This window comes from Gorilla gorilla, chromosome 20 (genome assembly GCF_029281585.2).
Source record: "Gorilla gorilla gorilla isolate KB3781 chromosome 20, NHGRI_mGorGor1-v2.1_pri, whole genome shotgun sequence".
NCBI classification, from domain to species: domain Eukaryota; kingdom Metazoa; phylum Chordata; class Mammalia; order Primates; family Hominidae; genus Gorilla; species Gorilla gorilla.
Window position 1 is genome coordinate 18,116,935 of NC_073244.2, and position 26,980 is coordinate 18,143,914.

The 26,980-nt window shown below is 43.7% G+C and overlaps 1 protein-coding gene and 1 pseudogene across 9 annotated transcripts; both read left to right on the forward strand.

Moving 5' to 3' along the window:
- The first annotated feature begins 7,259 nt into the window (after positions 1-7,259).
- LOC101129789 (Putative KRAB domain-containing protein ZNF788) lies at positions 7,260-25,890 on the forward strand (annotated as a pseudogene). Of its 8 annotated transcripts, none has more exons than XR_008674150.2 (5): positions 7,351-7,616; positions 10,742-10,860; positions 21,513-21,639; positions 21,815-21,902; positions 22,454-25,890. The product of XR_008674150.2 is annotated as a Putative KRAB domain-containing protein ZNF788, transcript variant X1 (transcript). The 8 variants fall into 8 exon arrangements; XR_010131894.1 differs by having other exon boundaries at positions 7,406-7,616; positions 10,763-10,860; XR_008674153.2 differs by lacking the exon at positions 10,742-10,860 and having other exon boundaries at positions 7,385-7,616.
- Positions 11,881-13,664, forward strand: LOC129528891 (probable ribosome biogenesis protein RLP24). The gene has a single exon (XM_055371889.2). It carries the CDS (start codon positions 13,116-13,118, stop codon positions 13,566-13,568), a length of 453 nt encoding a protein of 150 aa, XP_055227864.1. The 5' UTR covers positions 11,881-13,115; the 3' UTR covers positions 13,569-13,664.
- Positions 25,891-26,980: the final 1,090 nt, after the last annotated feature.

Below are 26,980 nucleotides of genomic sequence, written 5' to 3' on the forward strand. Positions count from 1 at the left end.
GGAGAATCCCTTGAACCTGGGAGGTAGAGGCTTCAGTGAGCCAAGATCATGCCAGTGCACTCCAGCTTGGGAGACAGAGCAAGACTCCATCTAAAAAAAAAAAAAGGTTAAATTTAATTTTTGACAATCACTTTAACACGCAACTTAGGTTTATATGGAAAGAGAACTATGACCACTCGTGAACAAGTAACTGGTAAGTAAGATGGAATTATGGCTTCTGTGTGATACTCTATTGTTAGGCAAGCACAAGCTCCTTATAAAAGCCCTCATATATGTAAATGCATCAAACATCATGTGACTACTTGGTTTCCTAAGGACAGTTTATTATTCCTTTATCCCAGTATAATTTTGCATAGTCATCACTCTCTTTGTTATGGGTATCTATGCTTAAAGAATAAATATATATGAGTTATCTACACATGAGCTAAATGAGGTTTTGTAAATTGAATGATATTTTTAGGAAAGTGTTGGACTTTGTCAATTACCATGCCTGATATCAATATGTCTTACCTGACTATATCACTCCTAAAAATTTCACTGTGGGCTGTGGTCCCTGGATTTCCTGAGGGTTGATTGCCCATCCCCATTCCTGTAGACGAGCACACAATGGTATAAGACTTTCCTGTAACACATTGCAGTCTTCAGAGGTTAACGTGATGTCATCAATATAATGAAACCAGGGCCAGGTCAGATGGCTCATGCCTGTAGTCCCAGTGACTCAAGAGGCTGATGCATGAGAATCACTTCAGCCCAGGTGTTCAAGGCTGTAGCGAGGTATGACTGCATCACTGCACTCTAGCCTGAGTGACACAGCAAGACCCACCCTGTCAAAATAAATTAGATAGATAGATAAAATAATAAATAATGAAATAAAAAAATATATAAAATTAAACCATGAAAGATGACAGGAATGGGAACAAAGACAAGCCTCTAGCCAACATTCTGTGACAAATCCTAGGACTTTGGAGATAACCCTGGAGCAACCCTTGAATGGCAGCCGACTCACCAGGGCATCTTTCTGGACTTCCATGGATTAAAACACACTCCACCATAGCATCTACTAATGTGACATTCTTCTCTCTATTTTGGGGGACCAGTAAGTGGAGAGCTGAACATGAACCCTTTTATTCCAGTAGCAGCCTGGCAGGGTAAAAGCAAATTGGTCTTGTGATTATTTAGAGAGAGGAATGCTGAAAAAAACATTAGCTAAATCTAATGCACTGTGATGCATCCCCAGCAGGGACACTATGTGATCAGCTACCTGAGTAATAGGAACTACAGGATGTATGGATGGGGGTTACCTTGGTCAATTCCTGGTAATCTACAGTCATCCACCAGGTACTGTTTGGTTTGTGTTCAGGCCATAGAGACTGTTAAAATGAGTTTGAGCTGGGTGGATAATGTGTCCACTTACCAGTTCCTCAACAGTTGCACTTATTTCTTTTTTTTTTGAGACGAAGTCTCATTCTGTCGCCCAGGCTGGCGTGCGGTGGTGTGATCCCGGCTCACTGCAAGCTCCACCTCCCGGGTTCACGCCATTCTCCTGCCTCACCCTCCCGAGTAGCTGGGACTACAGGCGCCCGCCACCGCGCCTGGCTAATTTTTTTTTTGTATTTTTAGTAGAGACGGGGTTTCACCATGTTAGCCAGGATGGTCTCGATCTCCTGACCTCGTGTCGTGATTCACCCACCTCGGCCTCCCAAAGTGCTGGGATTACAGGCGTGAGCCACCGCACCCGGCCTAGTTGCACTTATTTCATCATGTCCTCCACAGCCCCCCCGCCCAAAATAATTTGTACTATTATTTATTTATTTGTTTATTTATTTATTTATTTATTTTTGAGATGGAATCTTGCTCTGTCGCCCAGACTGGAGTGCAGTGGTGCTATCTCGGCTGACTGCAATCTCCTCCTCCCAGGTTCAAGCTATCCGCCTCCTGGGTTCAAGCTATCAGCCTCCCGAGTACCTGGGACTACAGATGTGCGCCACCACACCCAGCTAATTTTTGTATTTTTAGTAGAGATGGGGTTTTGCCATGTTGGCCAGGCTGGTCTCGAACTCCTGACCTCAGGCAATCCACCCACCTCAGCATCCCAAAGTGCTGGGATTACAGGCGTGAGCCACCGAGCCCAGCCTAATAATTTGTACTCTTTAAACTTGACAACTCGCCTAGGAGCAGAAAGCTGTTCAGGTTCCCATTTTGCCTGTCCTTGAGAACAGCCTTTACTACAGCATGTTCAAGCTGAATTCTCCCACTCAAGTTTGCGAAGTCTTTCCTAACAGAATATCCATGCCTAAAATGTTTTCTAAAATAGGGGTAATAAATGCCATATATGGGTTGGGGAGCTTCCCAATACCTAGATGTATTAGAGTCCTTTTTATCTGAGTCATTTGTCCTCTATAATCATCAATGGCAGGCCACTGACCAGGATTTGTTTCTGGATTTCCAGAGATGAAAGTACATTCCACCCTGTAATAGGATTACAGACTATTACTAAGGTAATAATCTTTTTATTTGGGGGGCAACAGGAAATGGTGAGCTTGATATGGAACCTCTGGTTTCTACCTATTGCTTGAACGTGGGGTTGACCTTGCCCCAGTCCTAATCTCTGAGCCAATGGTGGAACCCACTCCTGGTAGAGTGGGACAGTCAAATGAAAGATTGAGTCATCTTCCTCTTCTTCCATAGAGGCAGAAGGGAAGGGATGAAACTGCAGTTTAGGCCGGAGTTTCTACCATAAGGGTACTAATAAAGTCTTAGGTTGTTTGTCTGTTTCTCTTCAGGGTGTTTCTGCCCCCAACAAATTATGCCACATTTGCTCATGGGTGACTCCTATTGGTCCCTTTCCCTATCTCCCCTTTTCTTTCTGTTGATTTTTCTTTTTTCCCTTTGTTAGCCCTTGTTGGATTACCGAGTTTACCCTGTTCCTGGGTTTCTAAATTTCTCCAAATCTGCAGTGCTTCTCCCACATCATATACACATTGTCCCACTATAGGACTCGAGAAAGATAGCAAAGGGCCATGCCATTCCTCTGATGCACCCTGTACCATTTTTTTAATCTGGGCAGTATAAACTGCTTTACTGGTCCCATGGAAAGCCAGTCCTAGATGGCTTGCCTCCTTCCTCAACCTCCAAGAAGCCCCAGGGTTACAGAATCACCAGGTTCATATGCACACTGTGCAGTAACAGACCAATACACTGAGACAGCAAGATGTGCAGCACAGAAAGAGTTTAATGATCATGGGGTGACCCAGCAAGCAGATGAGAGGGGCCCTCAAATCCAACTTCTCAAAAAGTTCTGGGCTGGATTTTTTGTTTTTTGGACTAGTCAATTGAAGCAGTGGGAATGGAGGAGAAACAAAGACATTTGTAACTGGTTGTGATCAATTAGTTGTAAACACCACTGCACTTGGACCCACACTAGGCTGGGATTTTTAAGGGGATTGTGGCATGCAAGAGGCTGAAAAATTGAGGTTGTGGATTGAAGTACAGGCGATGAAATCATCAGGATGTGAAAACTACCTTCTTTGGTGAGTCAGCTACTACTGGGGTCCTTCAGAGCAGCTGAAGTCAGTAGTTGCACTGTTATGCAGGACCTGAAATAATATCTCAAAGGGAAAAATTAACATTTTTTAATGTTCAAGTTTTTATCTATAGAGCAGTTAAGGGGAATTATCATCTAGGGTTTACAGGATTCTAGGACACTAGGCATCAAACAACTATGAAGGGGGCCAGGCATGGGGGCTCACACCTGTAATCCCAGTACTTTGGGAGGCTGAGGCAAGCGAATTGCTTGATCCCAGGAGTTTGAGACTATTCTGGGTAACATAGTGAGACCCCATCTCTATTTCAAAAAAATTAAAAAAAAATTTGGCGGGGGGGGGAGGTCAGAGAGCAAGCTGACCTAATAATTAATGCTGAATGTGCAGCAAGCTTTGTTTATTTCAATTTTCTCCCTCCCTCCATCATTGATTAATTTGACAAAATTTAAAGGGATGGCTTCATCAGTGCTTCTTCCGTTGACTGCTAGGAAGTCATCTCTTCTGGTAAATCTTCAGTAGGCCAAGCATCTCTTATGGGTAGAATGATCTAGTCCATAAGGGAATATCATCACACTCTGTGTCCCACAGTTGGATGATCCAAGTGGTCCAGGGAATCCCCAGGTAGGATGGTTTCATTTCTTTTCTTTTTTTTTTTTTGAGACAGTGTTTCACTCTGTTGTCCAGCCTGGAGTGCAATGGTGCCATCTCAGCTCACTGTAACCTCCACCGCCTCCTGGGTTCAAGCGATTCTCCTGCCTCAGCCTCCCAAGTAGCTGGGATTACAGGTGCCCACCACCATGTCCAGCTAATTTTTTGTATTTTTAGTAGAGATGGGGTTTCACCATGTTGGCCAGGCTGGTCTTGAACTCCTGACCTCAGGTGATCCACCCGCCTCGGCCTCCCAAAGTGCTGGGATTACAGGTGTGAGCCACTGCGCCCAGCCTTTTTTTTTTTTTTTTTTTTGAGACGGAGTCTTGCTCTGTCTCCCAGGCTGGAGTGCAGTGGCGCAGTCTCGGCTCACTGTAACCTCCACCTCCCAGGTTCAAGCGATTCTACTGCCTCAGCCTCCGGAGTAGCTGGGACTACAGGCGCCTACCACCACACCCAGCTAATTTTTTGTATTTTTAGTAGAGACGGGGTTTCACTGTGTTAGCCAGGATGGGCTCAATCTCCTGACCTCGTGATCCATCCACCTTGGCCTTCCAAAGTGCTGGGATTACAGGTGTGAGCCACGCCCGGCTTGGTTTCATTTTGTGGCCCAGACTGGAGTACAGTGGCCTGATCCTAGCTCTCTGCAGCCTCGGACTACTGGGTTCAAGTGATCCTCCCACTGCAGCCTCTTGAGTAGCTTGGGACTACAGGCACAGGCCACCTTGCCAGGCTAACTTCTCTCTCTCTCTTTTTTTTTTTTTTTTTTTTTTGAGATGGAGTTGCGCTCTTGTTGCCCAGGCTGGAGTGCAATGGCACGACCTCAGCTCACAGAAATCTCCACCTCCCAGATTCAAGAGATTCTCCTCCCTCAGCCTCCTGAGTAGCTGGCATTACAGGTATGTGCCACCATGCCTGGCTAATTTTGTATTTTTAGTAGAGACGGGGTTTCTCCATGTTTGTCACACTGGTCTGGAACTCCCGACCTCAGGTGATCCGCCTGCCTCGGCCTCCCAAAGTGCTGTGATTACAGGCATGAGCCACCGCGCCCGACCTTCTTTTTGTTTGTTTGTTTGTTTGTTTGTTTATAGAGACAGGGTCTCACTCTTTTGCCCAGGCTGGTCTTGCTCTGGTCAGGCTGGTCTCCAACTCCAGCTTCAAGTGATCCTCTCCCCTTGCTCTGGTCAGGCTGTCTCCAACGCCCAGCTTCAAGCGATCCACTCCCCTTGGCCTCCCAAACTTCTGGGATTACAGATGTGAGCCATGGTAACTGGCCTTCCAGGTATTTATTGAAAGGTTTTGCAACCTCTGATTGTTCTGCAGCAGTATATTACCTGACAGTGAGAGTCCCCTGCATCCTTTCACCCCATGTTGCAGAAGTTGCTGCGCTTTCCCCTTTTGTTTGCATAGTGGGACAAGCATGTCAATGATCCTCATCCTCCTCTTCATCAATGACTTCTTTGTCATCAGTCTTCCTCTTCATAAATTGCCAAGGAATCCAAGTTCTCACATCTCAATCGGGCTTACTTATGATAGTAGCAGCTGTCATAAGTCTGCATCAGCTCCCACAGCTCCAGGCTCCATCAAGCCTGACTCCTTTTTCTTCCCCACAGTCATTTCCCAGAAGCCCCCAGCTCTGCTTGCCAGGTGCCTTAGGCTGTACAGCTGCACTGCTGCTGAGCCCAGGCAGCTATCTGTCCCTGCAGCCCCTTCCCCAACCCATTCCCAGCCCAGCCCCACTCCACCACTGGTATCTCTAGTGTCCCTGACTGCTAGTGCCTCAGCCACCGCCGCCACTGCGATCTGGAAGTCTTTTAATGCAGTTAAATTATCTTAGTTTTTTCTCTCCCAGTTTATATGTACATACAGGAGGAAAGCAGGGATTCTGCTAGCGTCTTATTCACACAGTGAGATTGTAGATGTTAGTCTGGTGGACGTCATCAGTGGGGGAGAGAAGTAGGTGAATAAGCTGCAGGGGGCAGCAGAGCCCAAGACCAGCCCGGAGCCTGCAAAGGGAAGGAAAATGAGCTCCCTTGGGTGTTTCTGAGCAGCTCCAGGAGTGGATTCTGAGAAGCTGCAGAGCCCTGGAACACAGGAGACCCAAGTGCAGATGCGTTTGGGGTGGCGGACAGGGGGCATGCAGAGGGGGAGGTGTTCTGTCATGTCTGAAGTTGGACCTCAGGAGCCTGGGGCCATTTGGAGGGCAGTGTTTTTGGTTTTGGCATGCATAGGGTCACTGAGTTCAAGCGGCAATTTGTATAAATGAAGAAAATCTGTGAAGGTCAGTGTGCGAGAATTGTTTGGAACATCACCTGGTGAAAGGGTTTATGAAGTTGACAGTTTATTTAGGTTAGAAGCTTAAACTGACTCCAAGGGATAGTCTCCTGCTGTTGAAAATGAAGTTCTGGAAGGAGGGAGTGTTCCCATACTGTGAGGAGAGATGGTAGATGTGTGAGGAAGCTTTGTCCATGCCTCATCCCCTATTCCTGTCCCCCTGGAGGACATCTGTCTCTCTTTCCTGGTCTAGTCGTGCCTGGCCTGGTCTCGGTTCCCCTCCTGCTCTGAGGCAAACAGATCGCCCCAACAGACACTGAGTCTGGAATTTCCTGCATACACTTGTGACCCGATGCAGGAGGAAGGAGCAGAGAAAGCCCATTGAGTGAAGGAGAGGTCAGTGCCCTTTCTAAAGTTCAGGAAAGAGGCCAGGCGCGGCGGCTCACGTAATCCCAGCACTTTGGGAGGCCTAGGCGGGCGGATCACCTGAGGTCAGGAGTTCGAGACCAGCCTGACTAACATGGTGAAACCCTGTCTCTACTAAAAATAACAAAAATTAGCTGGGCGTGGTGGCAGATGCCTGTAATCCCAGCTACTCAGGAGGCTGAGGCGGGAAAATCGCTTGAACCCGGGAGACAGAGGTTGCAGTGGGCCGAGATCGCGCCATTGCACCTTCAGCCTGGGCGACAAGAGCGAAACTCCGTCTCAATTAGTTAATCAATCAACCAATCAATCATATATATATGAAGTTCAGGAAAGTTTGGCGGAAATGCAGATATCCAAGAATCAGGGCACAGGGAGGGAGGTGGGCCTTAAAGAGGAAGTGAATAGAACCAGTCTGGCTCTGCAGGGCCCCGTTATCCCGGGCTTCTGCTGTCACTCAGGGCTCTGAAGGCGAGGCGGGGAGCACGGTCCAATCAGGAGCGCCGGGGCGGGGCCCTGCCAACTTTTTTCGGGGAAGGAGACGGCTGCACGCCCGCGGTCTCTTGTTGCTGTGCTAACGACCGTTGGAATCCTCTTTCCGGCTCTTGGAACGCTCGGCTCTGAGAGGCTCCAGGTTTCTCCGCCAGAGCTCCTGTCGCTCTGTCACTTGCGCTGTGTTCCTCTCTAGTCACAAGAGCCTTGGGGAAGACAGTTGGAAGCTCAGACATGGTGAGTGTGTGGGGCCAGGCGTCCTGAGACGGGGGCGAAGGGCTTGTTAGAACTTGCTGGAACCGGCTGTGGCAGGACCCGGGCCTCCCCGCGGCGACTCCGGGGTCTGTGGGGCTGGGCCGGCAGCCGGGACCCGGGGCATCCTGTCTCGTCCCTTCGCAGCGACCGCGGCCCCGGCCCCGGCCCCGGAGCCCTCTTTGGGCAGCTCCGCGTCTTCAGCCGCGGGTCTCCTCAGATTGTGCTGGGCCATGAGGAGGATCATGGGGGGAATCCCGTCTCGGGTGTAGGGTTCTTGCGTCAGAAAAGCGGTGGTCTGTGGGGTCCCCAGTCGTCTTTTCTCCTCTTAAAAGTTAAAATGGCCGGGCGCGGTGGCTCACGCCTGTAATCCCAGCACTTTGGGGAGGCCAAGGCAGGTGGATCACCAGAGGTCAGGAGTTCGAGACCAACCTGACTAACATGGAGAAACCCCGTCTCTACTAAAAATACAAAATTAGCCTGGCGTGGTGGCGCGTGCTTGTAATCCCAGCTACTCGGGAGACTGAGGCAGGAGAATCGCTTGAACCCGGGAGGCGGAGGTTGCGGTGAGCCGAGATCCCGCCGTTGCACTCCAGCCTGGGCAACAAGAGTAAAACTCCGTCTAAAAAAAAAAAAAAAAAGGCACTGATAAAAATTCAAGAGTTTGTGCAAATGGGAATTCATGAATGAGAATAACGCAGTCATGGTTTGTGGTTTGTTACCAGAAACATTTGGAAATATTGCAGTTGAGTTGGATTTCAGTGCCCTTAGGTAGGACCTTAGTGCACTACACACACTTCAGTCTGTTTACTTGTTTAAATTTTTTCACGCTGTCCACATAGACTGGTTTCTCCCTCCATTTTCCAAATCCGTGGGATACAGGGTCTCACACCCTCCCCGCTATGACCCCAGCCTAACTCTTTAAAGGCTTGCGGTAGCATCTTACATTTTCGGTTCCCTTCCCACATTTCCAAACATTAACTCCTCTTCTCCAATTCACAGTATTTTCAACTATTTGTACTTTTTTTTTTTTTTTTTAAAGATGGAGTCTCACTCTGTCACCCAGGCTGGAGTGCAGTGGTGTGATCTCGGTCGCCGCCACCTCCGCCTTCCGGGTTCAAGCGATTCTCTTGCTTCAGCCTCCCAGAGTAGCTGGGATTAAAGGCGTCCACCACTTATGCTCGGTTAATTTTTGTATTTTTAGTACAGACAGGGTTTCACCAGGTTGGCCAGGCTGGTCTCAAACTCCTGACCCCAAGTGATCCACCCGCCTCGGCCTCCCAAAGTGCTGGGATTACAGGCGGGAGCCAGCGTGTCCGGCCTATTTGTTCTTTATTGTACAATATATTCATCCTTTCCTTCAAATAGATGAAGTATTTTAATGGTTTATTTTTTTAACAGAGAAATATGATTCCACAGGACAATGAAAACCCACCCCAACAGGGTGAAGCAAATCAAAATGTATGTGGGGTACACAGTGCAGTGGGGAATGACACAATACAATGTTGACGAGAAACCGTCATTGAGCACATCAGTGATCAGGATGGCAGTGGGGTTTTGACAACTACAAGTGTCATATACCCACCAGTTTTGTTTTTGGTTTTGTTTGTTTTTGGTTTTGTTTTTGTTTTGAGACAGGATTTCGCTTTTGTTGCCCAGGCTGGAGTGCATGGGTGACTTTTAAAAATATTTCTGTTCTATTTCTGAACATTTCACATAAGAGGAAAGTAGAAAATAATCTCGTGACACACCAGTGAAAAAAAACTCTTGTTCCTTTCCTCCTATTATCTTTCCTTAGGGCACAAACACCTGCTCAGAATATCTTGCACTTGAGGTTTTGTTACCTGAAAGAAGGTTGTGAGTGTGAGCTGTCCAGGTCCTTGGCATTTTGAACAAATAATTGAACAAAAGTCACTAGCAAAGTAACTAACGAAACACAGTAAGGAAGCAAGGAGAGGAAAGCAGAGATTTATTAAAGGGAGAAAGCACTCCAAGGTGGGAGTGGGCTCAGCAAGTGGCTCAAGGGCCCAGTTACAAAGTTTTCTAGGTTTTAAGTACTCCTTTTGAGGTCCCTTTTGGCTACGCCTTCTCTTGATGTAGGATTTGGTCCTGGATGAAAGATTTGGTCCCTGGCTAATTAAAGGCTGAGGTTAATTGGTGCCCTATGCAGATACACTTTTCCTTTCCATCTGAGAAGGTGGAAGGGGAAGGGTTGTAGAGAGAGTAGTCTTTGATCCCCTGGGTGAGATGGGGTTTTTCCTTTTGGTTTAGCTTTTGGAAGTTGGCGTTAATTGGCCTTAGGTTCCCTGCCCCCAGACCCAGGTGTTTTCCTTTTGATCCAGCTTTGGGAAGTCAGCACGAATTGGCCTTAGATTCCCTGACCCCAGACTTTGGTGTTTTTCCTTGATTCAGCTTTAGGAAGTTGGCACAAATTGGCCTTAAGTTCCCTGCCTCCAGACACCCTGTTCTCTTGCCTCAGTTCCTCTCTGGAAACTTTGTGGGGTGATGTGTCTTCAGGAGCCGCCTCCTATCTTTCTCTGGTATTGGGTTTTAGAACTGCCTGGGGCTACCCCAACATGCCCACACTTGCCATGTCTCTAGGAGGGTTTAGAGAGTATCACCCCAGGGGTCACTCTTCTCACAAGTTAGCATGTGGTATGGGGGTGGGGCCTCCAAAGGGAGCCACTGAATTTTCCGGGGTGAAAGGAGATGACTGGTACACTCTTCATCTAGTTAGCCAACTCCTTGTCATGCTCAGCTTTTCTCCAACTCCAGTCTCCATGACTTTGAAACATGTGGCTGGTCAGCCAGTTGGATGGTGCTGTTGAAGGAAAAGAGAAATGATTCCTGTCCTCTGGATTCTCTCAGACTAGTGAATGAGAAATATGATTCCACGGGACAAAGAAAACCCACCCCAACAGGGTGAAGCAAATCAAAATGTATGTGGGGTACACAGTGCGGTGGGGAATGACACAATACAGTGTTGATGAGAAACCGTCATTGAGCACATCAGTGAGCAGGATGGCAGTGGGGTTTTGACAACTACAAATGTCATATACCCACCAGTTTTGTTTTTGGTTTTGTTTGTTTTTGTTTTTGTTTTGAGACAGGATTTCGCTCTTCTTGCGCAGGCTGGAGTACAGTGGCTCGATCTCGGCCCACTGCCGCCTCTGCTTCCTGGGTTCAAGCAATTCTTCTGCCTCGGCCTCCTGAGTAGCTGTGGTTACAGGTGCGCGCTACCATTGCCAGCTGATTTTTGTGTTTTTAGTAGAGATAGGGTTTCACCATGTTGGCCAGGCTTGTCTCGAACTCTTGACCTCAGATGCTCCACCTGCCTTGGCCCCTCAGAGTGCTGGAATTACAGGCGTGAACCACCACACCCGGCCCACCAGTCTTATTTATTTATTTATTTATTTATTTATTTATTTATTTTTTGAGATGGAGTCTCATTCTGTTGCCCAGGCTGGAGTGCAATGGCGTGATCTTGGCTCACTGCAATCTCTGTCTCCCGGGTTCAAGTGATTCTCCTGCCTTAGCCTCCCAAGTAGCTGGGATTGCAGGTGCCTGTGACCACGCCCGGATAATTTTGTATTTTAGTAGAGTTGGGGTTTCACCATGTTGGTCAGGCTGGTCTTGAACTCCTGACCTCAGGTGATCTACCCGCCTTGACCTCCCAAAGTGCTGGGATTACAGGCGCGAACCACTGCGCCCAGTCTATACCTACCAGTCTTACACAGAAGAGTTTCACTGCCCTAAAAATCCCTTGTGCTTTGTGTAGCCATCACACTCCCCTCCCTCTCTTCCACTAACCCCTTAATCCCTGGCACAACCGATGATTTTATTGCCTTTAGAGTTTTGCCTTGTCCAGAATGTCGTGTACTTGGAATCATGTTGTAAGTAGCCATTTCGGCCTGTTTGTTTCACGTAAAAATACGCATTTAAAGTATCTTTGTGTCTATGTGGCTTGATAACAGATTTATTATTTCTTTATTTTACAAAATTTTAAAGAGATGGGGTCTCACTATGTTGCCCAGTGTGGTTGGCGGATCACGAAGTCAGAAGTTCGAGACCAGCCTGGCCAACATAGTGAAACCCCGTCTCTATAAAAATACAAAAAAATTAGTTGGGCATGGTGGCAGGCACCTCTAATCCCACCTACTCAGGAGGCTGAGGCAGGAGAATCGCTTGAACCCGGGAGGCGGAGGTTGCAGTGAGCTGAGATCGCTCCATTGTACTCCAGCCTGGGTGACAAGAGTGAAACTCCATTTCAAAAAAATAAATAAAAAATAAAATAAAAAATAAAAATTACATTTGGCCAGGCATGGTGACTCATTCCTGTGATCTCAGCACTTTGGGATTTACCCTGTACCTATTTGGGCACACAAATCCTGTAACTGGGGGTAACCCCCGTAGGGAGTGAGGAGAATCATGGAAGTTAGGAGTGGTAATTTATTACGTATGTGGATAATAATAATGTTTTGTGTATATTAGGTTAAATAGTATAAACATTGTAAGTGCTAGATTTACATAAATTGATAGGTTAGGATTGTGAAAGAAGGATTAGATGTTAAAATTGTGATTATTCAATTTGTTGTGAGCAATTGCCAAATAGGCCAAGATATTTCACAGCTGTGTTTGGTTAAGGTCCCCTTAACCAATCTCCCATAGTGTTGCAATCTCCCATAGTATGTTTAAGTCTGTTGATGAGTAGACTTGAAATAAAATGGAGATCGGTGCTAGTTTTTGTCATGTAAGGAGAATTACACTTGATATTAGTGAGACCCCTTGCATTACTTCAGAAGTGAAAGGGGGATAGTCCTAATTTTATCACCAGTGCTGTGATAATTATAAAGGATGCTATTTGGTTTAGGGCTTTTGTGATTGTTCATTGTCTGGAGTATATCATATTGTTGATGATAGCTACTAGGATCTACTAGTATTAGAGATGCAGTTGCTTATGTAAGGAAATACTTTGGTGGTGGCTTCTGTGGAGCAGGCACTTTTTCAGTTAGAATGGGGATAATGGCTAGCATATTTCTAACCTCATTCAGATTAGGAGCCAGTGTAAGTCCATTATTATAATCAGAGTCTCTGTGAAAATAATATAAAGAGAATAGTGAGGAGATGTAGGGGATGAATTCGAATAGGAAGGATATAAACTGACATTTTCAAGGTATGGGCTGGGTAGCTTATTTAGCTTACCCTACTGTAGGATATGGTGTCCTAGGTACCATGGAGAATCTGGAATTCTCAGGAGTGGGTTCAGTTCCTACAGTTCTAGTAATAAGAGGGTTTAAACCTCTATAATTTATTCTATTAAAGTAACCATTCTGTCATACATATTTTTTATGTTTGTGGTGGGATACTAGATATTAGGATGGGCATTGAGATATACGCACAGGACTCATGTCTGGGGTAAACAGTTTTTTCACAGAAGATGCTTAAGTTGGGCATTTGGTCGGTGGGGACCCACGCAGGTTCAACATGCGTATCGAGAAGTGTTATTTCTGTTTGGGGCCCATCTACCCTGGCCATGGCATTATGTTCTTCTGCAACAATTGCAAGGTGTTCAGATTTTGTAAATCTAAATGTCATAAAAACTTTAAAAAGAAGTGCAATCCTCACAAGGTTAGGTGGACGAAAGCATTCCAGAAAGCAACTAGTAAAGAGCTTACAGTGGACAATTCATTTGAATTTGAAAAACATAGAAATGAACCTATCAAATATCAGCAAGAGCTATGGAATAAAACTATTGATGCAATGAAGAGAGTTGAAGAGATCAAACAGAAATGGCAAGCTAAATTTATAATGAACGGATTGAAGAAAAATAAAGAGCTACAGAAAATTCAGGATTTCAGAGAAGTCAAGCAAAACATCCATCTTATCCTAGCCCCTTTTGCAGGCAAAGAGAAGCAGTTGGAAGAGAAAATGGTATAGCATTTACAACAGGATGTGGACATGGAAGGTGCTTCTTAAAAATCTCTGTAACCATTTCTTTATGTACATTTGAAAAAGCCCCTTGGAGAATTAGAACTGCTAAATTCTTAGTTTATTTTTTACATAAGGTCACTCAAATGAAAAGTAATTAAAATATATTTTTCCTACATTACTGTCTACAAGACATCAGATATTATGGATGTTAGATTGCATCTCAGTGTTAAATTTTCACTGACAGATGTACTTATGTAAAAATCATGAAAATTCTGCTTATAACTATAGAAGTGAATTGTGGATTTAAATGGTTATGCTGTTTGGATAATGGCACACGGCAGCATTTGTGTAATAACTGATGGCAAAGATTCATGGCTAGTGATGTACAAAATAAAATATTACTTAGAGTAAAATAATTCACTTAAAGTTATAGAAGGGGAATATAACAAGGAACTAACAATTTGTATGACAGTGTCAAATATCATTTTGATTTTAGTATTTACTGTTTTGGTTTATTTGCATCTTAGAAGAGCATAATGGCATTGTTTGATGAAGCCTCATTATGCTGGACTGTTTTGACCTGTTTAATTGTTCTGATAGGTAGTTGTGGATATTGGGGATGAGAACGGAACAATCTTTGCCTGAAATGGCACTGCTCTCTAGAATTTCCACTTTGGAGAATACTCAGAACTTGTGATTCCTGGTAGAACAACTTTATTTTTCTAGACTAGCAACGATCTAGAAGCAGAGGAATCTCATTGCCTTTTAAAATCTATTATGTGGTTTTCTTTTAAAAAGCTCTTGTTTTTGGAAAGTAGAATTTAGGGGAAAACATCTGTTCATTATTTGCATGTAAAACCAGTTTAAAAGTAAGAAAAAAAAGAACATGCATAAGTTGATCATACCAAAATCATGGGTATGATAACTGAAACCTGAATTCATAAGAATAAAATTGTTTTTTACTTTTTTGTCTTTTTTTTTTTTTTTTTTAGTTGGAGTCTCGCTCTGTCGCCCAGGCTGGAGTGCGGTGGCGTGATCTCAGCTCACGGCAAGCTCTGCCTCCCGGGTTCATGCCATTCTCCTGCCTCAGCCTCCCAAGTAGCTGGGACTACAGGCGCCCGCCACCACGGCCGGCTAATTTTTGTATTTTTAGTAGAGACAGGGTTTCACCGTGTTAGCCAGGATGGTCTCGATCTCTTGACCTCGTGATCTGCCCGCCTCGGCCTCCCAAAGTGCTGGGATGACAGGCGTGAGCCACCATGTCCAGCTGTAACTTAGAACTATTTAAAGAGGCAAAGGCATAGGAGAATAAAGGAAGGAAGAAGTAACTCGTGGAATGTTGCGAAAGGAAAAACACGTTTAAGGAAGAGGAACAGGCTATGACTTAATGTTTGCTTGGACCAGTATAAGCATGCCAGGGCAAGTATTTAGGCTAACTTGTGGGAGTTAAGAATATAAAGTTGCCAAGACCAGCTCGGCTGGGGAGACCCTAACCCAGCAGCGCTAGAGGAATTAAAGACACCACACACACCGAAATATAGAGGTGTGAAGTGGGAAATCAGGGGTCTCACAGCCTTCAGAGGTGAGAGCCCCAAACAGAGATTTACCCACATATTTATTAACAGCAAACCAGTCATTAGCATTGTTTCTATAGATATTAAATTAACTAAAAATATCCATTATGGGAAACAAAGGGATGGGCCGAATTAAAGGGATAGGTTGGGCTAGTTAACTGCAGCAGGAGCATGTCCTTAAGGCACAGATAGCTCATGCTATTATTTGTGGCTTAAGAATGCCTTTAAGCGGTTTTCCGCCCTGGGTGGGCCAGGCGTTCCTTGCCCTCATTCCAGTAAACCCCACAATCTTCCAGCGTGGGCGTTAGGGCCATTATGAACATGTTACAGTGTTGTAGAGATTTTGTTTATGGCCAGTTTTGGGGCCAGTTTATGGCCAGATTTTGGGGGGCCTGCTCCCAACATAAAGTATATTGATGTTTTTTTATTACAGCTAGTATATATTTAAGAATGTTAGTATAGGTTTTTGAATAAATTTTGTTTTTAAGAGAAGTTATAATTTAATTAGATGGGGAGGAAAGTCTTTGAAGAGGAACCTCTACTTTACTTTTTATAAAGTGATTCCCCTGCTCAGTCTCCCCAGTAGCTGGGATTACAGGCATGTGCCACCACGCCTGGCTAATTCTGTGTTTTTAGTAGAGACGGGGTTTCTCCATGTTGTTCAGGGTGGTCTCAAACTCCTTACTTCAGATGATCTGCCCACCTCAGCCTCCCAAAGTGCTGGGATTACAGGCGTGAGCCACCGTGCCCAGCCTGTAGTGGTTCTTTAATGAGCAGCTTTATTGCTTTGGCAAAAGGTTGGAATAATCCATATGAGCCTATGATGTTAGGTCCTTTACAGAGTTGTATGTAACCTAAACTATTCATTCAACAAATGTTAAGATTGCTATAGTGAGAATGGTGGGAAATAAGTAGGAGAAGGTTAATTATAAACTTATTGTTAAGAAGAAGGATTAGTTTACTTTGACTAGTACGTCTTAGTCATTTTGAGGTTATATTTTGCTCTGAGGTCACCTCAACTAAAATTTTTAGTTCATTGGATACAATGTTAATACCTGTTAAGTTAGGTTAATTACTGGATATATGGACTAATAAATTCAAGTTCCGTAGAGTCTTCTCATCATATTTAAGTATTTCTGCCTCTTCACAGATAGGTCAATTGCACTGATTAAGAGACAGCTAAACCCTCATGTGACCAGTCTTGCAAGTCTCTGTTTCGGGAACAAATGATTATGCTATGCCTGTACAGTCAAGATACTGGCACCATTAAATATGTCACTGGGCAGGCAGTGCCAGTTTTTGGCGATGTTTTTGGTAAACAGGCAGGGTTTGGTTTTGCTGAGTTCCTTTTATTTTTTAAAATCTTTCCTTAGTGCTTGCCTTTGTTGGCTTAACAATTTGGAGAAAATAATTAGTTTATAGGTTTGCTTAGTTATATTGAGTTGTTTGTTAACTGTCAGTGGATCATCCAAATATGATGGTAACTATGCATTTTTATACATATTTTATTTATTTATTTATTTATTTGAGATGAAGTTTCACTCTTGTTGCCCAGGCTGCAGTGCAGTGGCGCCATCTTGGCTCACTGCAACCTCCGCCTCCCGGGTTCAAGCAATTCTCCTGCCTCAGCCTCCCAAGTAGCTGGGATTACAGGCATGAGCCACCATGCCCAGCTAATTATACATTTTTACTAGAGATGGGGTTTCACCATGTTGGTCAGGCTGGTCTCGAACTCTTGACCTCAGGTTATCCGCTTGCCTCAGCCTCCCAAAGTGCTGGGATTACAGGCGTGAGACACTGTGCCCAGCCTTTATACATATTTTATAGTAGGTTGTAGAAGTTCCCTTGTATTCCTGATTATTTCTATTTTGAAGGAGTGTTGAGGTTTGTCATTTTTTTTTGCATGTGTTTAGATTGTGGTTTTTGATGTTGATTCTGTAACTACTGTGTATTGCGTAAGTTGATTTTTGAAATGTAAGCAATGTTGCTTCCATGAATTAAATCCCACTTTGTCATGGAGTACAGATGTTGTCATATATGGGTGGATTCTCTTTGCAATTATATTGCTCCGGCTTTGTGTGTTAACATTTAAAGAGATATTCATGTATAGTATTATAGTCTAGCATTATAATATGCATATATATACACATTTATATACATGCACACATAAAGTATATATAGTCTAGTTATGATAGATAACTTAAATATTATATATAACTTGTAATGTGGTATATAGCTGTTATATATAAATGGCATTATAGTAAACAACTTAATGAATTATGACATTATAGTATATACAATTGATATAGTTTTAGTCTCCAGTGTATAGTGGGTTTCATTTCTATGTCAGCCTGCAGAATTATTCAAATACCACATTCTCATCCTCCCACGGGAACAAAGGAAAATCTTACCCTCTTGATGCTACAGTGTGCCATTCAAAAATATTCATGATCATGGATTTAGGAAAGATTCTATGATGTGACAATACAAGCACTAGGAACAAAGAAAAAGTATGTAATTGAGACTGCATTGAAATTTTAAACTTTTTTGTGTTTCAAAGGACACCATACCAGCAAGACATTGAAAAGCATATAGCCATGCCAGCCTGAATGCACCTGATCTTTTTTGATCTCAGTTCCTACCAGGATTGGGTCTGGTTATTACTTCTATGAGAGTAATACTGGGAATACCGAGTGCTGTACACTTTAAAAAAAGAAAAGGGGCCGAGCGCCGTGGCTTATACCTGTAATCCCAGCACTTTGGGAGGCTGACGCGGGAGCTCAGGAGTTCAAGACTGGCCTCAAAAACACGGTAAACCCCATGTCTACCAAAAATACAAAAAATTACCTGGGAGTGGTGGTGCACGCCTTTGGTCCCAGCTACTCATGAGGCTGAGGTAGGAGGATCATTTGAGCCTGGAAGGTGGAAGTTGCAGTGAGCTGAGATGATGCCACTACACCCCACCCTGGGCGACAGAGCGAGACTCTGTCTCAAAACAAGGTAGAGAAACTTGATGAATTATCATGGGTTGAGGAAATGGAACTTGATTGAATATCAAGTTTTGGGGGGATTCTCCCTGAACTCCCTTAGAAGGATTTTTGATGTAACTGGGCTCTGCAGGAGAAGGACAAAACGGGTCAAGAAGAGGGCCTAAGCAGCCTGACTCACATTTGGTCAAGGAAGGAAGAAGTCCGTAAGACTCCCGTAGCTGGCTCTTTTTAGGAAGGACAATCCCTAAATATTTGATTTCCTCGCTATATTCCAAAATACCCGCTTTCCCTCTCTAAAGGACATCTTCAATTATGGATCCACCCTGACATATTTGAAAGAGCTGCAGTGTTTTAATTGTTTTTTATATTCCCACAGAGCCATATATGACTCTCTTTAAAATTTTATTATGTTGACTGGGTCCATTGGCTCATGCCTGTAATTCCAGCATTTTGGGAGGCCAAGGCGGGTGGATCATGAGGTCAGGAGATCGAGACCATTCTGGCTAACATGGTGAAACCCCATCACTACTAAAAATATATAAAAAAAATTAGCTGGGTGTGGTAGCAGGTGCCTGTAGTCCCAGCTACTTGTGAGGCTGAGGCAGGAGAATGGGTGTGAACCTGGGAGGCGGCGCTTGCAGTGAGCCGAGATCATGCCATTGTACTGTAGCCTGGGCAACAAGAGCAAAACTCCATTTCAATAAAACAAAACAAAAAAACCCACAAAAATTAGCTGGGCGTGGTGGTGGGCACCTATAATCCCAGCTACTCGGGAGGCTGAGGCAGGAGAATTGCTTGAACCGAGGAGGCGGAGGTCGCAGTGAGCCAAGATTGTGCCATTGCACTCCAGCCTGGGTGACAGAGCAAGACTCTGACTCAAAAAAAAATAAGTACACCTAATAATTCCTGATGTTAAGCACCTTTTTATGTGTGTTGTGGTCATTTGGATTTATCTTGGAGAAATGTTATTGGAATACATTGCCTATCTTTTTTTTTTTTTTTTTTTTTTTTGAGACAGAGTCTCGCTGTCTTGCCTCGGCTGGAGCACAATGGCACGATCCTGGCTCACTGCAACTTCTGCCTCCCAAGGGTCTGGGATTATGGGTGTCTACCACCACCCCCAGCTAATTTTTGTATTTTTAGTGTAGATGAGGTTTCACCGTGTTGGCCAGGCTGGTCTCGAACTACTGACCTCAAGTGATCTGCCCACCTTGGCCTCCCAAAGAGCTGGGATTAAGCTGTGAGCCACTGCACCCAGCCCATTGCCCATGTTTTGATCAAGTAGTTTTATACTTGGGACAGTAATTTGTTTATTTATTATTTTTTTTGAGATGGAGTCTCACTCTGTTGCCGGGCTAGAGTGCAGTGGCCCGATCTCCGCTCACTGCAACCTCTGCCTCCCAGGTTCAAGCAATTATCCTGCCTCAGCCTCCCGAGTAGCTGGAACCCTGGGTGTGTGCCACCACACCCAGCTAATTTTTTGTATTTTTAGTAGAGACAGGGTTTCACTGTGTTAACCAGGCTGGTCTCGATCTCCTGACCTCGTGATCCACCTGCCTCAGCCTCCCAAAGTGAATTTATTATTTTTAATTAGTATAAAATAAAATTACATTTTATTAGCTTAAGCAATTTTAAGTGTACAGTTTACTTAGCTCTGTGTAACTTATCTAAGATGAATCATAATCTGTTTTGTGTGTGACTACCATTATGTAATTTCTATAGCATCGTGAATTTTCATGTATGAAGCATGGGACAGGGTGTTATTTTCTAAGATTAAATAATATTTCATTGTATGTAGATGCCTACCACATTTTTGTTATGCATACAACCGTCAGTGGACATGTGGATGGATCCAGCTCTTGGCTATTGTCAACAGTGGTTTTCAAATATGTCTCCATGATCTGGTTTTCTACTTTTTTTTTTAAATTCAGTATAAATAGACCTACAAGTCAGCTATTGGAAGATATGGTAATTTTGTTTTTTTTTTTTTTTTTGAGACTGAGTCTCACTCTGTTGCCCAGGCTGGATGGAGTGCAGTGGCGCAATCTTGGCTCACTGCAATCTCCGCCTCCCAGATTCCAGCAATTCTCCTGCCTCAGCCTCCCAAGTAGCTGGGATTACAGATGTGTGCCACCACACCCGGCTAATTTTTGTACTTTTAGTAGAGACGGGGTTTTGCCATTTTTGCCAGGCTGGTCCCAAACCCCTGACCTCAGGTGATCTGCCCTCCTTGGCCTCCCACGGCATGAGCCACCGTTCCTGGCCATGATTTTATTTTTAAAGGCACTATCATACTATTTTCCAGAAGGGCTGAGCCATTTATAATCCTTGGGACAGAGCACATGGGTTGCCTTTTCCCTCTGTGAATACGGTGTCCTCTCATAAACAAAAGTTTGTTTTGTTTTTGTTTTCAGACAGAGTCTCGCTCTGTCTCCATGCTAGAGTACAGTGGCACGATCTCAGCTCACTGCAACCTCCACCTCCTGGGTTCAAGTGATTCTCGTGCCTCAGTCTCCCAAGTAGCTGGTGTTACAGGTACGTTCCACCACACCCAGCTAATTTTCTTATTTTTAGTAGAGACAGGTTTCACCATGTTGCCCAGGCTGGTCTCAAACTCCTGGCTTCAAGTGATTTACTTGCCTCAGCCTGCGATAGTGCTGGGATTACAGGCATGAACCACCACGGCTGTTCACACAAACGTTTTTATGTTTGATAAATATTTGCCTTTTTGTCACGATTTGGCACCCTGGGGTTTTTACCTCTCAATCTTGTTGGCATTCAGCTTTGAGCAATTCAGTTACAATTGAGGCTTTGCTACCCAAGCAGAGATTCCCAGAATCGTTTCTTCTCATGAGTTTGGTTTTTTTTTAGTTATTTATAACTGTCTTATTAGTTAGATTGATGGGCCCCTCGCAAAATCCAGTTTTTTGTTTGTTTCTGTTGCTGGTATTTAGAACGAAATCTACTTTCTAGATATCATGAAAGTTTAAACTTGGGAACAGACATTTTCAAGGATACACAGCCTCAAGACTCCTCATGTTAACTTTTTTCTGCATGCGAATTTACAGGACTTTGTTACAGTAGCTACTACAGATCCACACTACAAATAGACATTAGGGGCAGCCCAGACAGCACATCTTTCTGTGTGGATTCACCGGAAACTCATACATTTTCCTATTCTGCTGTTGCTTTACCCCATGCTTAAATTGTAGCATCGGAATTGCTTTATGGAAGAAAGTGAGTATAGGCAGAGAGTAAGAGGTCTGATGACCAAGTCATGAAATCTTTGGAGTCCATAGCATCATGAAAACTTCTTGGGAATAGGGTATAGATGCCTGGTGCTATCAGTCTCACCCATCCTTCTCTACACATATGGGATGTTTTAGGACTCAGTGGCCTTTGAGGATGTGGCTGTGAACTTCACCCCAGATGAGTGGGCTTTGCTGGATCCTTCCCAAAAGAATCTCTACCGAGAAGTGATGCAAGAAACCTTGAGGAACCTGGCCTCTATAGGTAACGGTGACAATATTACTCCCTCAGTGAATTAGAGAAGTGTTTCTCATTCATCAGTGCTGTTGAGTAATTTGGAATATGGACAGGCAATACTTTGATGAGTAAATGAGGCACGGTTGTAGTGTATCATGAACATAGAATCAAATAATCATTTCATAATTTTATACCAATCCAGGCCTGTGTATCTGCGCCTGTATTTTAGGGAAGAAATGGAAAGACCAGAACATTGAAAATGAGTACAAAAATCCCAGGAGCAACCTAAGGTAATCTGCACTCACAAGACAAAGCAGTGTCTCTAGAAAATTTTAGAATGGGAGGAAATGTTAAAAAGAAGGGAACAAACAAAAAAGCTGAGTTCCATTGTATTTATTCTTAGAATATTTTCTCTAAAAACATGCATTTATTTGTGACATAGGCTGGACACCATGGCTTATGCCTATAATCAACCCTTTGGGAGGTTCAGACCAGAGGATTGCATGAGCCCAGGAGTCTGAGGCTGCAGTGAGCCATGATGACATCATTAGACTGTAGCCTGGGCAACAGGGCAAGATTCTCAGAAACAAAATTAAAAGACAAAGAGTTTTTGTATGTGTACAGTAGTTTACATGGAAATCGTATTAAGCTCCATATATTTTTTGATAATAGATACAGCTGGGCCATCTGGTAGACCATGTGGTCCATTCATGTTCAAACAATTCAGACAGAGTAGAAAGCCTACACTTTGCTGGATAATGTTAAAAATGCAAGTGTAAGACTTATGAATGAATATAAAATCACTGATAAACCCATTAAATGTGCTTTTCATTTTTCACAGAGGTCTTATGGAAGAGAGACTCTTTGAAAGTGAAGGTCATCAGCATGGAGAAATTTTGACCCAGGTTCTGGATGACATGCTGAAGAAGAAAACTGGAGTAGAATCATGTGAAAGGAATGTGTGTGAGGTCAGCATGGGTCATTTATCCCTTAATAAGCACACCAGAGCTGACACTGGACACAAGCCATATGAGTATCAGGAATATGGACAGACGCCATATAAATGTACATACTGTAAGAAAGCCTTCAGCTGTCTCCCCTACTTTCACAGATATGTAATTGCACACACTGGAGAAAAACCCTATGAATGTAAGGATTCTGGGAAGGCATTCAGTTTTTCCATTTCTTTTCATAGTCATAAAAGAGCTCACTCTGGAGGGAACCCCTATGAATGTAAACAATCTGGAAAACCCTTTGGATGCGCCTTAGAACTTCAAATGCATGCAAGGACTCACAGTGTAGAGAAACCTTACAAATGTAAGAAATGTGAAAAAGCATTTAATAACTTATCTTCCTTTCAAATACATGAAAGAATGCACAGAGGAGGGAAGTATCATGCCTGTAAGGGTTCTGGGAAGACATACCGTTTTTCTGGTTTCTATCATAGACATAAAATGCCTCATGCTGGCGGGAAGTTTTATGGATGTAAGAAATGTGGGAAAGCCTTTATTAGTTTCTGTGCCTTTCGATACATCAAAGGACTCACACTAAAGAGAAACCCTATGCATGTAAACAATGTGGGAAAGCCTATATTTCTTACACTTCTTTTCAATATCATCAGTTGAATCACACTGGAGCGAAACGCTATAAGTGTAAGCAGTGTGGCAAAGGCTTCAATTTGCCCAATTCCATTCAATATCATGAAATGACTCACACTGGGGAGAAACCCCATGAATGTAAGCAATGTGGGAAAACTTTCAGATGTGCCTCAAGCCTCCGAATACATGGAAGGACTCACACTGGGGAGAAACCCTATGAATGTAAACAGTGTAGTAAAGTCTCTCGTTATTGGAGCGGCCTTCGGGTACATGAAGTAACTCATATTGGAAAAAAGCTTTATGAATGTAAGGAATGTGGGAAATCATACTATAGTTCTGGTTCCTTTCTAAATCATAAAAGGATCCACACCAGGGAGAAGTCTTATGAATGCAAGGAATGTGGGAAAGCATTTGGTAATCCCATATCCTTTCAAAAACATGAAGGGAGTCACAGAAAATGGAAGCCTTATGAATGTAAGGAATGTGGGAAGGTATTCAGTTTTTCCAGTTCCCTTCGGAGACATGAAAGGACACACACTGAAAAACTCTGTGAATGTAAACAGCATGGGAAAGGATTTTTTCATAGAAGCTGCCCTAGACACATGAAGATACACACTGGAGAGATACTTCATAAACGTAAGATACGTGGAAAAGTCTTTCATTCTCCTAGTTCATTTCAAACACGTGAAAGATCTCACACTAGAGAAAAACGCTATAAATGCAAGCAATGTGGAAAACCCTTCATTTATTTCAATGCCTTTCAACGTCATCAAAGGAGCCACACTGGAGAGAACCCCTATGAGTGTAAGCAATGTGGGACAGCCTGTATTTCTTCCACTGCTTTTCAGTGTCATGAATTGAGTCACACTGGAGCAAAACGCTATAAGTGTAAGCAGTGTGGCAAAGGCTTCAATTTGCCCAGTTCCATTCGATATCATGAAATGACTCACACTGGAGAGAAACCCTATGAATGTAAGCAATGTGGGAGAGCTTTCAGATCTGCCTCACACCTACGAACACATGAAAGGACTCACACTGGGGAGAAACCCTATGAATGTAAACAGTGTGGTAAAGTCTATCGTTACTGGAGTGGCCTTCGAATACATGGACTAACTCATATTGGAAAAAAGCCTTATGAATTTAATGACCGTGGGAAATCATTCTATAGTTCCAATTTCTTTCTAAATCATAAAAGGGTCCACACTAGAGTGAAGACATATGAATGCAAGGAATGTGGGAAAGCATTTGATAATCCTACATCCTTTCAAAAACATGAAGGGAGTCACAGAAAAGGGAAGTCTTATGAATGTAAGGAATGTGGGAAGGTATTCAGTTTTTCCCGTTCCTTTCGTAGACATGAAAGGGCACACGCTGGCGAAAAGCCCTGTGAATAAACAATGTGGGAAAGGATTTTTCATATCTTCTGTGGAGCTTTGAATGCATGAAAAGACAGACTACAGAGAAATGCTAAATGTAAGGCGTGTATAAAAGCATTTAGTAATTTCTCTTCCTTGCTTATACATGGAAGGATGCACACTGGAGAGAAGCCATATGAATGTAAGAATTGTGGGAAAGCCTGCACATCTGCCAAGAGCCTTCAAAATCATGGAAGGACACACACCGGAGAGAAACCATGTGAATGCAAGCAATGTGGCAAAGCTTTCATTTGTTCCAGTTCCTGTCAGAGACATGAAGAGACACATTCTGTTAATATGCATTCAGTTATCCTAATTCCTTTGAAACACAGAAAAAGAGTAGGGAAAGGACCTCTGAGATAACTGTTTTCTGAGTTGAGAAGAGCTACTTGTGAATGGACAATTAAATCTAGATGTATTTAGATAGTTCTGATACAATTCATCTGTAGCCAATCTTTTTTGAAATTTTCTTATTTTTTAGACGGAGTCTTGCTCTGTCGCCCAGACTGGAGTGCAGTGGCACGATCTTGGCTCACTGCAACCTCCGCCTCCTGGGTTTAAGCAATTCTGCCTCAGCCTCCCAAGTAGCTGGGATTACAGGTAACCGCCATCACGCCTGGCTAATTTTAGAGATGGAGTTTCACCATGTTGGCCAGGCTGGTCTCAAACTCCTGACCTCAAGTGATCCACCCACCTCGGCCTCCCAAAGTGCTGGGATTACAGGCATGAGCCACTGCGCCCTGCCACCTATAGCCAATCTTAATGAGATTTCATAGGCACAGACAAGGAAGGTTATCAGTCACATTAATTAGAGGCACAACACAGGGAGAGCAGTGTGTGGCCACATGCTTCAGCCCATTTTTTCTGATTCTCTTGCTTGCAAATTAAGAGTATTCTCCAAATCACTTGACTTTCCTTTTCTCAGAGTTATAGTTCTCCAGAGATGTCGCCAGATGATTCACATTAAAGGTGCATTTCCAATTGACTTTTTTATTTCAGATATTAGTAAATGATTACCAGAGAACTAATTCAAACTGTTATGGTTGGAAATACTCTGATGCTCAACTCCCTAATCTATAGAGTGAGTTAAGGTCTATACTCTTTTGCAAGCATTGTTCTAGTGGCAGTGACCCTGTTCATGATTCAGCCTGACATTTACTATGCTGCCCTGAAAACCAACTAGATGGGAGCTTGTTTCTCTCTGCATTGTGTAGTGAGTGGTGTCACCCAGGACTTTCACGTGAGAAAAAGCACCTTGCTCTTAATCCGGGAATTTTGAGTGTTTTTTGTAATGCCTCAGTTTATTCTTATTTATGGTTGATTATATGTGATTTAGAACACTTGCTATTTATGTCTGATCCCACAAATCAGCACTCACTTTATTTGCAAAGCACCAAATTTCGTGTAAGAGTTGTAGTAATTGGGAATGTGAAGCTAAGTTACATTCTTTCTCTTTATTTACATGTCTCCCTTTCTATAGGCCTCTTTTTTTTCCCCCCCTTTTTGAGACGGAGTCTCTGTCGCCAGGCTGGAGTGCAGTGGCGCAATCTCAGCTCACTGCAACCTCCGACTCCCTGGTTCAAGCAATTCTCCTGCCTCAGCCTCCTGAGTAGCTGGGATTACAGGCATGCACCACCACGCCCAGCTAATTTTTATATTTTTAGTAGAGACAAGGTTTCACCATGTTGGCCAGGAAGGTCTTGATCTCGTGACCTCGTGACCTGCTCACTTTGGCCTCCCAAAGTGCTGGGATTACAGGTGTGAGCCACTGTGCCCTGCCTCTATAGGCTTCTTAAACCTTTTACTCAAGGCATATGTCAGACCCTGGTCAAAGTAATACAAAAAAGGTATATACAAAAATTGTGTTAACTCCAAAAGGTGGAATGTAACTCTTTGAGAACTACTCCAATAAGTAAACTCAGGTATTATACACATGTAGGAAGGAGAACTGTTGCCACTGGTGAATTGTTCGTAGCTTTCACTCTCCTCATGGGTATTCATTTTTAAAGAAAGTCTCCCTCTGTCACCCAGGTTGTAGGGCAGTGGTGCAATCATAGCTCACTGTAGCCTTGAACTCTTGGGCTTCTCCAGCCTCAGCCTTCTGAAGTAGCTGGGACCACAGGTGCTTGCCACCACACTTGGCTAATTTTTGTATTATTGGTAGAGATGAGGTTTTGCCATGTGGCCCAGGCTGGTCTTGAACTCCTGTGCTTAAGCAGTCTCTCTGTCATGGCTTCCCAAAGTGCTGGGATTATAGGTGTGAGGCATTGTGCCTGGCTCTGCCTCAGCCTCTTCAGTAGTTGGAAGTACAGGCACAGGCCACCTCGGCTAGCTAACTTTTAAAATTATTTAATA

What these genes read in the sequence shown, in the direction of transcription:
- LOC129528891 (XM_055371889.2), top strand. Translation starts at nt 13,116, where the DNA reads ATGCGTATCGAGAAGTGTTATTTCTGTTTGGGGCCCATCTACCCTGGC.